The 18,037-nt window shown below is 32.1% G+C and overlaps 1 protein-coding gene across 9 annotated transcripts in view; it reads right to left on the bottom strand.

Moving 5' to 3' along the window:
* OXR1 (oxidation resistance 1) overlaps positions 1–18,037 on the bottom strand; it is a 451,232-nt gene that overhangs the window by 50,942 nt on the left and 382,253 nt on the right. For 8 of the 9 annotated variants that reach the window (XM_074316799.1, XM_019750589.2, XM_019750593.2 and 5 more), the window contains 3 exons: positions 11,001–11,083; positions 6,545–6,652; positions 5,517–5,630 (listed from right to left, as the gene is read on the bottom strand). In XM_074316799.1, the coding sequence (XP_074172900.1) occupies positions 5,517–5,630; positions 6,545–6,652; positions 11,001–11,083 (305 nt within the window). Of the gene's footprint in view, positions 1–5,516; positions 5,631–6,544; positions 6,653–11,000; positions 11,084–16,497; positions 16,532–18,037 lie in introns of those variants that run through there. The other variant, XM_074316801.1, reaches the window with a different exon arrangement.

The raw sequence follows: 18,037 nt of genomic DNA on the forward strand, positions 1-18,037 counted from the left end.
TAAAATTTAGGTTTAAAAGCATGAAAGTTAAAATTATAGTTTATCTATTTATTATATAGAACAGATAAGCTATATTTTACATATTATATATTTTAGTGATTTTAAACTTATTTTTAGTATTTTTAAACTTATAGTATATACATATAGAGAGAAAGGAAGAAAAGGAGGGAGAAGGGAAAGAGAGTGGGGAGTCATATTTGTGACTAGTTTAAGGATGGCATACATGAGAACAATTCTTAAAGCATATGCAATTATTTAACCTCTTCAAACTATCGTGATATTTTTAACAAAATTTTTAAAATGTCTTACACGTCTGCTATTATTTGCAATTAATATCTGTTTTCAGGTATACAGGCATACAACTTCAATATGTCAATGAATTATGTGATTATTATGATTAAAATAGAGGGAGGTTTATTTTACTAGATGTCACAAAAATTCTCAAGCTTCCCCTAACCTCTGTAGGAAATTAACCTCACTCTTCTATATATCTTCTCATCGATAAGTAAAAAAAATATATTCATTGAATGTCTTTTAAAAAAAAAACTTAATTGATGAGAGTTAGAAAACTTAATGTTCCCTTTTTCTTAGAAAATAAGGGAGGTTAAATTCTGTAATTCTCTTGTAATTTTTAACAGGCAATGTATGGGTTGATTGGGTCACCCACGAAGACATACTGATGTCCTAATCCGCAGTACCTCATAATGTGACCTTATTTGAAAATAAGGTTTTTACTGATGAAATTCGTTAAGCTGAGGTCATAGACGGGAGCAGGGCAGACTCTTAATCCAATATAACCAGTTTCCTCATTTGAAAAGGAGCCCACTATATGAAGATACAAATCCACAGGGAGAAGACAGCCATACGACTACACAGGCAGAAACTGGAGTAATCCGACAAGCCAAGGAACACCAAGGATTGCTGGCGAACACCCAACTCTAAAAGAGGCAGGACGGATTCTCTCCAACAAGGAGCATGGCACTTGCCAATAGCTGTATTCCTGGCTTCTAGCCTGCAGAAACGTGACATAAACTTCTGGTTTAAACACAGCCATTTTGTGACCCTTTGTTATGGCAGCCCTAGGAAACTAATACAGGGAACTAATAATTGTTTAAGTTGTGTAAACAGAAGAATAATAATATATTAAAAAGTCCAGAGAATCCTAAATATTGAAAGTAGAGGAGGAAAAGGGAAAGCAATGCTTTTTGCTCACCTTTTAATCATTTTAAACAATACTTCTGAATTATCTGCTGTACTTTCATTTTTCGCTTTGGTCAAGCAGAAACTTCCTATGTATTACTTCCAGATAGTTCTTTATTACAAACTTTCTAGTTTCTACGATTTATGGTATTTTAGTTTTAGATCGTATGTCTCAGTCACAGAAAATCTGTACTGCTAGTCTTCACCATTTCATCCATCAGGTCAAAAAAGGGGTTAAGAACCTAACGCAAACTAGACATAAATGCCAGGGTTTAAATCCAGCTCTAACCACTCATTAACTATGTGACCTTGTGTAAATCATTCATTTTACTCTCTATGCCTTAGCCCCCCCCATTAATAAGTGCCTAGTAAACACTTTTTAAGTATTATAGTAACTGCAGCAGTATAATCATAGCCAATGTTTAAGAAGCTTTTCGTACTCCTAAGCTCTATTCCTACTTTACATATTTTCTTCCTGTAAGACCGGCTAGGCTTTCCATAGGATCTCTTAAAATTAATTTTTTTCAAAACTATATTTGCGTACTACTGTGTATCCAATCCAATTGCTACAAGTTCTCTGATTTTCTTATAATCTTTCAGATTTATTAGAGTATATTAAAGACTGTTTTATATTAAAGAGATAACTATCTGAATATACTATCATTCAGTGAAGTATATTAATATAAACATAAATAAAAACTATTTAAATTATTTCATTTTTCACCTTTAAACATTTTTCCTCTGAATTTCATCCTAATTATGTCACACAGGTAGTTTTAGCCTACAACTGCATTAGCAAAATGAGTAAATTTAAGGTGCAAAGAGGAGAAACCAAAGGAGGTAGACAAACAAAGGTTCCTAGCTATAAAAGGATGTTAGATTTAAAGATTATAAAAAGATAATGCAAAGTGACAACTATTGCTACACTCACAAGGATTAAATATTACTTATTTCTTTGAGTCCAATTATTTATTGAGCAATAGTTTCTGAGGTATTAATTTCCAGCTATAAATTGGTAATGAAGAACATGGGCTCTGGACCCAGACCACCAGGGTGGAATCCTAACTTGGCTATTAGTTAATTGAGTGGCCTTAGACACACGTTATTTATCCTTTCTCCCTTAGTTTCCTCATCTATAAAATAAATACCGTATTGGTCAGGTACTGAAAGAAACAGATGGCACAACAAACAGTGATTTTAAGAGTTTAATAATGGAACTATTTACAAAGGTATACAGTGTAAAATGAAAATCCAGGTGAACAACAACAGAGGCTTAATTATCACCTGTAGACTTAAAGAGATAGGGGGAGAGAAAGATGCCTAAAGCTAGAGACAGAGGGCTCTGTGGAAAGCCCTCTGTCTGAGAAGAGATGAGATGCTGAAGAATGTTGTCACTCTGGGGTGACCTTGTAAGGAGGGGTAGGGAGGGAGCTAGGAGAATAAACATATCCCCCACCCCCTCACCCTCCTATCCTCTTCCACCAATGCTCTCAAAAGACCAAAACCAAAGAAGCACAAGGTCAGGGGAACCCAATGATGTAATCTACTGCCCAAAGGAGGAAACAAAAGGGTGAAGAATGGGTCTAGAGGGGATAGCAAAGATAGCTAGGCCCCGTGCTTATTTCTTAAGTTTGAGGTTAGGAATAAATGATAATGCTTTTAAAGAGCTTAGAGTTGTATAAGACACATAGTAAATTTTAGCTATTTTTTTATTTACTCTCACTTTGGTTCTATGTCCTTCTATGTTTCTTTGTCAGTATGTGTTTTACCCTGAAATTCTCAAAGATATTATTTTTATGTGAAAATAAGTTATTCAAAAGGCTGCTGAGATCCTTTATGCTACCAAAGATAGGAACATAATATTATAGCCTCATAAGTAAGCCAAAACAAAGTTGAACATTCAAAGGAAACCTATCGGTGATTATTAGAAATATAAACAATTTCTGGGGAAACATATAATAATTATACTAGTAAACATTAATTAATACAAATATGAATTATATCTAATAAAACATAAGATCTTTGCTTCTAAGGGACTTATAAATAGAATGGGAGACATAAACCCAATTATTACAATATTGAGATATAAGCATTTCTATATGTTATATAGGAATATTATCTTGGGATCTAGTAATGACTGTTTCTGTATGTAAAAAAACAACTCAAGTTTGTATTTGTTCACAAGAATTATTTCTAACTATTGCCCACAATCAGATAGCAGGTGAGGGCTATCATCTAGGTAAAGAGAACTTCAAGAATTCTTAAATTTCTTACCCTTTTTCTGGAACGATCTCAGGGAGAAACAATTTATTCATGACTGGTCATATTAGAGGATACTTTTGGGCCCATCTTCAATAGCAGGTTAAAAAGTCATTCATATGGCTTTATTATTCTCTTCCCCTCTTTCACCAACATGACAAAAGTGAGGAAAAGAGCATTTTAAAGTAGGAGGAGGCCTGGTCTTGTTGCTCTCTTGAGCTTTAGCACTCTCTTCTCTTTGATCACATGTTTTCAATAAAGCCAGTTGGTAGGCAGATTTGGGGTAAAGCTGAGGGACAGAAAAGGGCCCCACAGATTTCAGTTAGGCAAGATGCTATAATCTAGGCTTCTCAAAATTCTGTGTTAGGGTTTGAAACACAAGCTAAATTAACCTAAGGCTACAAGGCTCTCCTTTGGAACTGCCCCTTATGAGTACATCGCTTTTGAAGTCACATGGGAAAATGGCAAGGCCATATTCACGAAGGTATTCTTGCATCATTTGGTGCAGCAACACCTATCATTAGAATCTCATTTTCATTTTCATCAAAGAGGATAAGTGTAATATATTCCTTTCATGTGCCTACATTCTAAAGTACAATGTATAGTCATTTTTACACAAATAAGATATCCAACTAATAATCACTTGAAAAAGACACCACTTTCCTCCCTCTCTGTCTCTCTGTCTGTCTCTGTCTTTCACATACACACACACACACAAACACACACACACACACACACACACACAAATGATTTATTACTAGTGTGCCATTTGGTATACTACATTTTCAGTGCAAATTGGGGCAGAAAAGAAAAAGATGTCTCCTAAAGTCAGCAGAGTGACACAGAAGGATCTCCCACAGGAGTCAAGCCATTTAATGGAGGAATAGTCTTTCACAGGTAAATATAATCATTAGGCCAATATGAAAATGGACAATTCTGATTAGCATTAATTTAGGCACAAAAATATAATTCTTTTCAGAAGAGATTTTATTCAAGATTATTAAATAACGTTTGGTTTCTTGAAATTCTTTTTTAAAATGTAACTTACATAGAACATGCATTCCTTAAAAATGCTAAATTAATCCACTATTTATTACTTGGAGTTAATACTTAGAAGAGAGACTAAGATGATAAATTATTTTTTAAAAGGCAATGTGTTAAAAATGAACTCAAGAGTTCTAAGCACTATATAAATATTCATAGAACCTGAAATAAAAATCAAATTGAACATGGACTTACGATACTATTATATTTGTTAGGTAAAACTTCTTCTGTAGTTAATTATATGGTATTTATAAGAGAGAGTTGCTGAAACTTTGGACCAACACCACCACCACTAATAAATCAATTTAAGTTATCTTGTTTAATAAGAATGTTTCACATTAGAAACTGGGATTTACACAGTTAAGTAACAAAATAAAAAGGTAAAATTTTGTTCTAACAATAGTCTGAGTAGGATACAAAAGCATGATGAGATATAACGAGGTGTGATCAAACAATAGGGTAAATGCTGCGGCCGAGTGCCATCCAACGGAAAGGAAGGGATCTTTAATAGGGGAAGCGGCGTGTTGAACCTTAGTAACAGTGTGTGACAACTTTCTACCTGTTCGTTGCAATCGGTGGTTGTGAGCTACAGTGGAGAAGAAGGTGTGTTTTAATGTAAATCATCCTACATCATGATAATAATCTGTGTCACACATCACTTCTGGTATGGCAATTTCTGTCAAATAAAAGCATTACGATGTGTCCTTATCCACTCTATTCACCAGATCTGGCACCGTGCGACTTCTGGCTCTTCCCCAAAGTCAAAATGATTTGGGACATCAAGGCAGCCACAACAGCGCAACTAAAGACACTCACGAAAGAGGACTTACAGAACTCCTTCAGAAAGTGGTCTGATGGGATAAGTTGTGTTCAGAGTGAGGGGGATTAGTGGCAATGTGTCTTTTACTACAACAATTTTTTTTATTTAAACATTCACCATATTATTTGATCACACCTCGTACATATACAATGAGATTTCTTCACAGCTATCTTTGAAAAGTAGGGACACTTACAGCGTTCTTATCAAATTCAGCCTCAGATGATGTTGGTGACAGGGGACTTATGGGGCTTAGAGATGGAGAGCTCTCAACACTGGAGACATATTCAGGATCCGGAACATATAAAACCTGGAAGTAAACATTCACACAAACTGAACTATTAAGAATCAGATGGTGCTTATATCAGCAAGTGCCATTAACAATGACCTTCAGCAATAAAAAGAAAAAAGAAAAATCTTCAGATTAAAAGAACATTTATTACCACAATATGTTAAAAACCCATTTCAATTCAATTTAGAAAGGTTTGATAATATGTACTGTGAGGAATAGGATGGGGAAACAATAATTCTTATATAATGTGGGAGTTCTTAAAGGACAATTTGGCAATAGCTAGCAAAATTTAAAATGTAGATATCCTTTAATGCAGTAATGTTACTTTTAGGACTTTATAGATGTATTTGTGTATAAAGGAAACGAGATACGTACAAAAGTGTTCCCTACAGCAATGTTTACAATAGCAAAAGAGTAGAGACAGTCTAAAGCTTACTGTGCCTAGATAAACTGAAATATATCAATACAGTGCAACGCTACACATACGAAAAAGGCTGAAACTGAGCTGTGCTTATCTAAAACATTTTCCAAAATCAAAGTTAAACTTAAAGAAAAGGCTAAAATGTTTCTGAAAGGGGACATAAATTGGTAACTGTGATTGCTTGTGGAAAATGAAACTAGAAGTCTGAGATAGGATAACTTACCTTTAAAGATGTCTGAATTTTTTATCATGTACGTGTACTGCTTTGAATATTTTAAAAAGTGCTTTAAAACTATATTTGAAAAGACAATTCACAATTATTTGCAATGTGTATTAAGAAAAAATCATATGGATGTAAATGACAGTTAATTTTCTCTTCTGGAGCAAATATGATTTGTTCAAAGCATGAATAAAAGTATTCTTAAATTTCCTGTATCATTAGCTATGCTGAAATGAATACTTTCTGTCTTGCTACTTAATACTTCTATACAAAGGCATTAAAAAAAGATACCTGTCCAGTAACAACTGCTCGGGAGAATAACTTATTTAGTTGAACAAGTTCATTTGGCGTTGTATCAAATTTCAGGGCTATACTATTCAACGAATCCCTTGATTCAACCTGTTTAAAAGAAAAAATAAATTATTTTAATCTATTCAAACAGAAAAACTGAATTATTAAGGTTTAATTATCATTAACATGTTTACAAACCAATCTTACATTTGATTAAGAAGTAGTATTTCCATCTTTGGAGATAGGATAACTTGACAAATTTTGTGATTTGTTAGCAAGTGGTCTCAACCTATTATGCTATAGAGTACATGCCATATCATAACACATCACAATTACATGTGAGCCTCTATGGGTTCTAGCAATTTCAAAATATAAAATATAATTTACAAAACATAAACAAGCGATTTTTATTTTACAAAGATTTTAAAACAACGAAATATTTATTCATTTAAATAGTTCCTAAAACACGTAAGTTCTAGAAAAATACTAAATTTATTTTAGCAAAGTACATGCCTGCCAGTTTTAAACTTAAATTGCTATTCCTAATGATCTTTATGTAGATTCTGCCATTTAAATGGATAAATTAGAAAACATTTGAACCAAAGTTGAACAACACCTTTCTGAATCATTAGTATATTTTAATGATCATATTTATAGACATCTTAAATCAGAGGATTTTGCCAATTATCCTGAAAGAAAAAGTCATTTTATCAGTCAATATATTCCTTTGAGTCCTCTACACATAATGCATTATAAGAGCTCTGTAACAAACAAAATTAAGTGCAACGAAGTGGTTTTAGCGCATAAGAGATTTACAATCTAATTGCAAAAATAAGACAAGAAACATTATATAAATGAAACAATGAATATAATAGAAGTTGAGTATAAATACAGCACTATATTTGCTTTAAATTATTCGGGAAAAACTTTATAGACATGCTTTAAAACAAGATATGGAAGAATGGATTTCAAGAATTTGAGAAGCAGATAGAAGGGAGAGAACATTCAAAGTGAAGAAGAGTTTAGAAATGACACATTCGGAGACAGAAAAGTACAAAACACATTTGTGGGGTACTGTCTCTTCCTCCTAAATCATCCATAGTACACTCATGAATTTAGGATTTTAGGAAGGTGAGTAATTAGAGTTACATCTCAAAAAAGAATGAGAATAAACAGGCATTTAGAATTAGGCTACAGAAGACTGAAAGTCAGGAAAAGTTGACATATATATATATATATATAAAATTGGAAAATCAAATCTAAGCCAAATACATGGGTTAATAATCTAGTTCCACTTTTTCCTCTGTGCAAACCTCCCTATTTATACAATGAGATGATATATCACCTACCTTACTGAGATAATTATATGTAAAAGGTTTCTGTAAACAAATTCTATTTTGCAGTAACATCTAAGTTTACAAAGAACTTTCATATTAATTATCACACATTTCATCCTCACAATGATCCCATTAAAAGAGGTGATAAAGGTAATAAAAAACACTAATAGTTATAAAACAAGGAAGTTCTATGGTCCCAGTAGCATCTTAGATTAGTGGTAACAGGTCTAGGATTAATAAACAGGAGAATGGATGCATCAAAGTCAGTGTAATACTACTGCAGTAGATCAAGTTTAAGGTAATAAAAAAGTAAAAAAAAAAGCGATTAAAGTATAAGATTTTCAGTAAGACAAAAGAGAAGACAACTCACGGATTGAATGGTGTTGTGATGATGGTGGCTAGGAGTAGTAGGTCAGGGGAACAAAGTTAATGAGCAACTGATGCTCAGTCCTAAAATTCCAACCTGAAGAAAAGACTAAAGGGAATGGAAATAAGAAAATCAAGCATGGGGCAAGCATGGAGAAAGAATTAGTAAGTTTTGCTATAACTTGTTAAATACGAAGTGATAGCAGGAAATCTAGCAAGGTAGGAATAGAAAAAACAGTGGGTCTCACTCCACATAGTTTATGAGTATAAAGTTCTTAAGCTCTCCAAGTAACAGAATGTAAATGGAAAAGTGAAAAGAAACAAGGGATCACTCACATTTGGAATTAAGAAGAGTAAAATCGCCAGCAAAAAAGATGGAAGATAGTCAAAATGATAGCTAAGAACAACAGGGTAATGAAGCAGAATGATAGCAAAAGGTAGCACAATTAGTTTCAAGAATAAACAGAGTAAAGGAGGAGAGGATATAATCAAAGAAATAATGGCTGACAATGTTCCAGAATTTATGAATGACCTAATTCCTTAGACCGAAGACACACAAAAAAGCAAGATAAATAAAAATTTGTCTGAAACTAGACTTATCATAGTGGCACCGCAGAACTGTAACGACAAGGAAAGTTCAAAAACAAACAAAACAAAACAAAAGAAAAACAAAAAACAGAAATAAAGACTATCTAGAAATGAACAAAAATAAAAAGGCAACAGAGGGACATAAGACAATGGATTACTATTCAAAGTGCTGACAGAAAATAGCAGTCAACCTAATAATTTATCGATAGCTCAACCACCAGGAATGAGTGTGCAATACGACTTTTCAGACACTGCCTGATTATCCATTCACAGATCCTCACTGAAAGAAGGCTCTTTCAGGTGAAAGGTACAGGAATATTAAATTAATAAGGAAGAAGATGATAATGTATAGCATTTTCAAGGTCTACTTTTGATTCCTACTGAAAGTGATTTTACAATTAAAAACAGTATGTGTATGCATATATGTATATATAAGTGTACATACATACAATTTTAACTTTAAAGCTATCTAAAGTACAAGATTAATTTATACTACATTTAGGTGGTCTGGAAATACATTTAAGCTAGGTCATAACTATTTTAGAGTAAACCAATTTTGAGAGTACACTGAAATATTAAAAGTTTTATTTTAAAAGAAATATAGGGATATCTATTTTTTTCCTAAATACAAAAATCATGTTGTATACATATTTTATATAAAGATGTTTTATGAAGATTGTAAAAATTGTAAGAATAGAATATAAGACAGTAATATCTTAGTTTTACAATTATATTTGTTTATTTCTTTTAGGATTTGACATAGGGAATAAACAAAGGATTAAGAAATGAATTTTAAAAAACACTAAACAAAGACCTGCTACAGGATGTTTTATAACTTTTCTGGTCAATATGTGATTATATTCCAAAGGTCATTTATAATATTAAGGAAAAAAAATAATTAAAGCTTCCATTAACTTTCCCCAAAAAATAATGGTTATTAATTTGAATTTAATTTTGCTACAGATAACACAAGTTTTATAGAATTACAAAAAAATAATGGTAAACTCCTGAATTCAAAACTAACAATTTTGCACAATCACATGATTATATGTATAGATAACATCTTACGCTTCATGTCTATAATCTTGTGCCTTAATAAACACTAATGAATACATCAAATTACATTACCTAGTACTTTACCATTTGAACTTATTTTCTCAATTTCTCAATCACACAGAGAAAGCACAAGCACACTCAATTTAAGTTTATAATATGCTTTAAGAAGAGACTCTTTGGATAGTAAATATAATTCTACTGTAAATGATCTGGTTCCTAACTTTTTAAAAATACTTAAAATCTCAAATTGTCAATCATACAATATGTAAAACTAAAGAGTAACTCAAGGTTTTGATAACTTGTTCAATTTGAAAGATTCATGGAAAATAATCAAGATTCAAACTAAGACTGGACGGTTTCATGATGACAAATGCATAAATTGTTTAAAATTTTTATTTTCTTAATACAGTTATATATTATATTAGAAAAACACAAAATAACGCCAAGTTATGCTGTTAAAATAACTGTTTTATAACAGGTTAACATTATCTAAATAAACGATATTTACATTTAATCAGATAAGCAGCACACCAGACTGAAGATGATTTCTCACTTCACTTTTCCACAGTAACCAAAAATGTGAAAAGCTTACTTCAGGGAGGTATGAGGCTCATTTCAAGAAGACAGAAAGAAGCTCCATTTTCAGAGCTAAAGAATCAGCTATAAATCAGTACAAATAATCTAATGTGAGAGGTTATTCTGGAAGATTAATTTCAATTTATCTTTCAAATATTCTATCTGCCATTTTCATTATCATTAGCACTGTTGGGACTAAAATGAAGATCTTATCTCTAAAAAAGTAAATAGTCGAATAAAAATTATTATAGCACAGGAACTTTGACACCTAATAAATTAGCATGAATATCAAATTAAATTTTTTGGAATAACTATCTTTGTATCACACTTAATTTCTCTTTAAGGAATAAAAATCCTAAAATACAATTAAAAAGTTAAGTATTATTATTAATACAACAGTTATCAAAGTGTAGTATAGATTTCTAATACAAGGCAATTAACAACCCCTGTCTCATTTATAGTATAAATAAAGAATGTCTTACATAAAGACTACTGCAAAGATAAATCAGCTTTTACAAAAGCAAGCAACTTACAGTATACTCAATAGTCCCTTTAGGTTTCTGAAAAGACATTCGTCTCCCATCTTTCTTGTCTAGGGTCTTCTTTTGGCCAGTGTCTGAAAAAAAAAAAAAAAAAATTAGGCAAAACCCCTATTAAATTCATTTTCCTTTAAGGGTAATGTCAAAGATTGCTAAACAGAGCTCAGTGGGCTGGTATCTACTAGATTCACTAGTAATACAGCTTGTTACCAGGGATTCTTTGCTCTAAATAAAATACAACCAACTCTCAAAAAAAGGAAATGAACATCCTCCCTGCTTGCTGTAGAAACTGACCACCATCAAACACTAATAATTGGAAGTCAATTCAAAATATAACTGTCATCACTAGCACTGCTGGCAATAAAATAAAGATCTTATTTCTAAAAAAGTAAATAGCCTAATAAAAAGGAAGTTAAAAAAACACTAAATTATGGGTCATTTCTTTCAACACATCTAACCCAAGTATAAGTTATATCTGAAGATACATATATATTTATTATTATTAACCAAACCAAGTTATAAAAAATGTAATATTGGTCCTCACAGGAGAAAATGTCTCTATTTGTACAATCAGAATTAAAGATGAAGTTTTCTCTATGGGATTATTTTAAATTATTAAATTCCTATTTACAAACCGTGAATTAAATTAAGTATGCTTTCATATATAAACACACTTTTGTTCATGTGATTTCAGATAAAGTGTCAACTATTTTTCACTTATGAAGACATCTTACTTGAATATATTGTTATTATGAAGATTATGGTATCTGTTTCAGTTTAATTTTGCATTAGTGTTGACTTTCTCATCTATACTTCATGTAACAACAACTGCACTAAACAACAACTGTACCACTATCTAAACAATTTAAAATGATTAAAATCAATCTCTACAGAACTAATTTAAAAACTCAAAACTAAGTTAAGACAGCAAACATAGCAAAATGCTATATTTATTCTCAACATTTTATAAGATTAAAACAATAGTTTATAAAAGAAAAAAAAGTTCTACCTAAACCCAAATAATCGAAAAAATACATATTGCATTGGTCTCCCTCTATCCAATCTTGACATTTTGACCACACTAGAGTTTGTTTATATGTACCTAATTAGCTTATTTAGGTGAATGGTTCTAATGAAGCAATGACAATAAATATAATATTAATAATCAAGTTTGAATCCCAAAAGTCAGTTAGCTGTGTAATGCTCAAAAAACTTATCCTAAAACCTTCCTGATCACCCAGGCTAACTAGCGCAAGTCTGTTATTAACCACATAGCATCTTTGTATCTCCTTTATAGCAGGTGGCACAATTTAAGTTTCTTTTTAAATCTCTTCCACTAAACTGTAACCTCCAAAACATCACTGCTGGCTTTGTTCCACAGTGCCTTCTGGAAGCCTAACAAAAGGCCTGACACATGACAAGCATTCAGTTTGAATGAACTATGTGTAAAGCAACAGCTTGAACTATATCCAGAACTACCACGATTCTTATAAATTGTCATTAATTTTCCATAAAGTGGACAAAGAATTATGGTTTATCCATTACAACTCTAGGAGAAGATATATATACAGGGGGGTACCAAAAAAATGTATACACATAACTTGTATTCCATCTTTTGTTATCAGTATATATTTAGTATTACAATTTTAATACAATGTTTTCCTTTCCTGAAATGTGTATACATTTTTTGGCACCTTCTGTATATGGGGATATAGATCCAATTTTTATATCTGAAATATTTAAAGAACTCTTGAAAACTGAGGGAGGGAAAAAGATGAAAACTCAGATGTCACAAGAGGATGTAAAAATGGACCTTAGCATATAAAAATATGTTCAATCTAACTCATAATTAGAGAAATGCAAATTTAAACTACACTGAGATACCATTTTTCACCTAACAGGCTGGTAAAAACTCAAAAGCTTGACTATATACTTTTTGGCTGTAGAAAAAGAGGCGTTCTTCTACATTAATGGTGGGAATACAAAATGGTAAGCATATATTTAAATCTGATTTTCTTATGAAAAAATAGTAGAACTATTTTAAAATAAAGTTTTAAATAGTAATTTATTTCAATTTCATAAACAGCGTAGGGAGTCAAAAACATCCTACTTTAAAATTTAAACTTAAGCAATACAAAATACAATTACAGATTATTTTTAACTAATAATACATATGCCTCCTTAATTGGCTTTAGGAGTAACCATTAGTCTACACCTACTTTGCCAATTAGTTTTTCATGAAAATCTGTGTTTCATAATATCCCAAGAGTTCATTAAACATTCAATCACAATGAAGTTTTCAATTGCTCTATCATTTTCAAGAGTTCACCATGGAGTGCAGTTCAGAGGGAAAAAACTAATATACCAGCTTTCCACAGTTTAAAACTTGAAATGAATTAAAACTATTCACTTTAATAATTTAAAATTATAAAGCATTTTGTAATAATTTTTATCTATTATAGTTCTAAACTTTAATAAGCAATATTAAAACACTTATTCATAAATACAAGTACCAGAGCACAATGAAATAAACTGATCATTCGCTTCTATCAATACGAAAATACAATCATGTACTCACAATATTTCAGAGTTAAATAAAAGTGACCACAGTTGTTACCTATTGCAAACTATTATTGGGTAACTTTGTAGTAATATAATGCATTTTTAAAGACAGTTGTCAACAAATATGAATCTAAACTGGGAGTACAGAGAGAAGTCCTATTCTTCTTCCTCAGAAAATTTATTACAGTTTAGAAATACATATTGGCGATTTATTTAATGATCAAAGTAATAGTTCAACTTTATCAAGTGCCTAGTATATGCCAGATACTGTTCTAAGTACTTCACACATTTATTATCTAATTCATCAAACCTATAAAACAAGTATTATTAGCCCCATTTTACAACTGATGAAACTGAGGCACATTTTTGTTTATCATAATTGGGGGAGTACTACTGGCATCTAGTGAGTACAGACCATGGATGCTGGTAAACATCATGTACTAAACAATGCAATCAAAGTCCCCCAACAACAAAGAATTATCTGACCCAAAATGTCAATCCTGTCAAGTTGGGGAACCCTGCTAGGTGTATACCTAGCACTTGACATGCCTGGCAGACAGTAGATATTCAATAAATATTTGGCAGATAAACGAATGAATGTGTAAGACTTTCCCTGAGATACAATTATTTTGGTATAGGGGAAAGAGCAAGGGGAGTTAGAATTTACTCCATCATCATCAGAATCAGAAACTTAGTATGTGTCATCTAAAGCAATAAATTTCCACCTAAATGGATTCCTACAAGTCTTGATAGTCCGTGTTTTAATAATTTGGTCAAAAATATTTTATGACTTCTCTAATTTCTTATTTTGCTATTTAGAGAATATTGCTTAATTTGCCACATATGACAACTTTTAAAATTTATCTTTCGGTTATTGATTTCTAGCTTAATTGCACTGTGTTGAAAGAAAATGAAATAGTTGAAACCTTTGAAATTTGTTGAAACTTAATTTATGATCACATGTAAATTTAGTAAATGTTCCATATGTGCTTGAAAAGAACATATATTCTATACTGTAGCGTAGTGTCATATGTGTTTATGTGCTAGTATGTGTATGCATAGACGCACACATATTTATTTACCTCTATATGCATGAGGTCAAGTTTGCTGATTGTGTTGTTCAAATCTTTCATATCCATATTGGTTGTATTGTTATTCTTCAAATCTCTGATAGAGGTTATTAAAATCCCCCACTACGATTGTGAGTTTTTTGGTTCCTTCTAAGTGTCTCTCTGCTTTCTGTATTTTGAGACCATGATACTAAGTTCATACAAATTAAGAATTGTTGTATCTTCCTGGTAAATTGAACATCTCCTCAGAATACTTTATGTCTTAAAGTCTGCTCTGTCACATATTAACATAATTATACCAACTTTCTTTCCATTAGTGTTTGCTTTTCCTTTTTACTTTCAACCTTTTTTTAATCCTTCTTCTTTAATGTGTCTCTAAAGCAAGACCTTTTTAATCTATTCTATTTTCTATTCATCTGCCTGCTGTTACTCTCCTTTCTTGTTTTCTCTTGAATTGAATATTATTTATTAATTTCCTGCTTTCCTCTCATGTATTTGGAAGTTACACATTCTTTATCAATTCTGTTGTGGTCATCCCAGAGATTACAGCTTGAATTACTGACTCATCTCAGTCTAATATTAAGTAGTACTTTTATCCTTTCCCTGGACAATAATACAAAGATACTGAAAATTGTGCTTTAAACCGAAAGAGACTCAAAGATAGAGAAAAAAACTGAGAGTGGCTAGATGGAAGGGGGGTAAGGGATGGGGGAGACCGTGAAGGGATTAGAAAGTACAAATTGTTAGTCACAAAATAGTCATGGGTACATGTAATAGAGTGTGGGGAATATAATCAATAATGTTGTAAAGATTATGTAGGGTGCCAGATAGGTACTGAACTTATGGGGACCACTGCATAGACTGTAGATGCCTGACCACTATGCTGTGCAACTGAAGCTGGTATAGAATAATATTAAATGTCAACTATAATTAAATATATATACCGGGGTGCCAAAAAAATCTATACGCATTTTAAGAGATGTTATCTATGCATTACTTTTGGAAGTTGAATTGAATTACGGTAGCAATGTGTACTATGATGTTCACTTAAAAGATTGTAATTGCAGAAGTCAAACGTGACTTGCATTCATCTTTTGTTATCAGCATATATTGGGTATTACAATGTGTATACATTTTTTTGGCACTCCTTGTATATATATTCATGGGATGTAAAGTACAACATAGGGAATATACTGGCTAGATGGAAGGGGGTTAAGGGATGGGGGAGACTGTGTAATAGCTATGTATTGTAATAGCTATGTACGAAGTCAGACGGGTAGAAGACTTGGGGGGGTTCACTTTTGAGGGCTGTAAATATCTAATCATTATGTTGTTTTGTACACCTGAATCTAATTAATTAATCAATTAAATTAAAAAACAGAAAACTGTGTGTCTTTGCCAAGATCTACATGCAACTATTATTACATAATTACATGTATGTGTATAAAACACTATAAGACATTATTTTTATAGACAGTGAACATTTATTTAGTTTTGTCCCCATATTTATCATTTCTATGGCATCTTTGGGTAATTTCATAGGGCAGAATTCTAGACTGGTAGGTATTTTCCCCTGAATTTTACTGCCCAGTGTTTCAGTTGGGAAATCAACTGTCAGTGTTATTGCTACCCCATTCATTATTTATTCTGATTGCCTTTAAGATTTTTCATCTTCGGTGGGATTTGTATTGATTCCACTAGGGGTTTATAATGATGCTTGGATCTGTGAATTAAAGCTTTGAAGTTTTCAGTCATTCTATCATTAAACAATGCTTCTGGCCCATTCTCCCTCTCGTCTCCTTTGGGGGCTCAAGTATACATACCTTAGAATTTCTCATTGTATCTTGTACTAAGCTTACCCTTTCTTATATTTTCCATTCTTTTGTCTCTCTTTATTCTGGATATTTCCTTCCGACTTATGTTTCAATTCACTAATTCTCTCTTCTGTGGTGGCTAATTTGCAGTTAAATTCATCCACAAAGGTCCTAATTTGGAGGATTACATATTTCAGTACTAGAATATCCATTTTTCTTTTATATAATTTGTATATTCGTACAAAATTAACTCAAAATTCTCAACACAGCTACTTTAAATCTGATAACTATATACCCAGAGTTCCTGTGGGTCTGTTTGTAATCTCTGTTGTTTCTGATGTCTTGTCATATGTCTAATTATATTTTGTGTAACGGATACTATATGTGTAGACAGAATTTGCCACATAGAAAGTAATGTTTATCCAGAAAATATTAACGCTTGCTTCTGCCAAATACCCAAGGACACTACCAATACCAGATCTTGTTAATGAAGTTACAGGAATGAAAACTTGAGGCTGAGCTACCATTCTACAAGAGCCTAACTACTTCAGTTTTTCTGAACCCTAGGGTATAGGATTTTGGAGTCCTACTTAAGAAGAGTTCACCCCTCTCCTGTCTTAAGTCTTGAACTCTGTCCCTGTCCTCTTATATCCATAGTTGTTAAAAGCACCCTTTTATCTCTCAGTTGCTGCTTCTGAAATCAACATCTCTCCCAGGGAAAGAACAATTCTACACTGGAGCCATTCCTTCCTTATTCTCTGTTCTCATTCAGATCCAAATCTAGTCATATCAACTAGCTTTCTGAAACCCTCAATAAAAATGTTTTGTTTTGGCCCACCTTTTTAAATTGTTCTCAGTAGAACAATCTGAATGATCTAGCTTGCTATTACCAGACACCGTAGCTCCAAAATATTTTTAAGCAGAGAATTGATAAAGCAGTATCAAAAATTTACAGTAAAGATCACTTTTGGTAATATAATAGGAAAGGCAAACTGTAGAAAGAAAGCCTGGAAACCAAGAATGAAAACTGTGAAATCCAGTTTTAATATACTAAAAGATCCACGTTATAATTGACTAGGATAGTTTTGGTAGCAGCTGACAAAAAAAATACTGATCTGGGAGTCAATATTTTCAAACACAATATAGATTTTAAAACTTTAAAAGTATCTTCTAAACTAAAAAAGATACACTGATTACAGCTTTTCTAATTAACTGGCTCCCCTTCAGTGAGGTAGCGTAGAAAAAAAAGCCTGTAATTTCAACCTTTCACTTGCTATTGACTCCTTATCCATAAGCAAAACAAACATGAAAAAACACTCCATTTTTCTTCAACTTTGTAAACATCCTTCTCTGCTTATTTTTTTGAACTTTTGGAAATAAGAGTCTACTTTCACTGTTTTGACCCCATCACCTCCTATTGATCCCATAATGCACTGCGCTGGTTTCTCTCTTCCTAGTTCACTAAATATACTTTGGCAGAGGAGAATAAGCTAAGTGGCTTTATCAATTTTGTTTTATTTGATCTTGGTGAAGCATCCAATTAATTCCTTCTCAATGCTCATCTTTCCTTGTATTTGGTAATATC

This window comes from Rhinolophus sinicus, linkage group LG12 (genome assembly GCF_036562045.2).
Source record: "Rhinolophus sinicus isolate RSC01 linkage group LG12, ASM3656204v1, whole genome shotgun sequence".
Classification (NCBI taxonomy): Eukaryota; Metazoa; Chordata; class Mammalia; order Chiroptera; family Rhinolophidae; genus Rhinolophus; species Rhinolophus sinicus.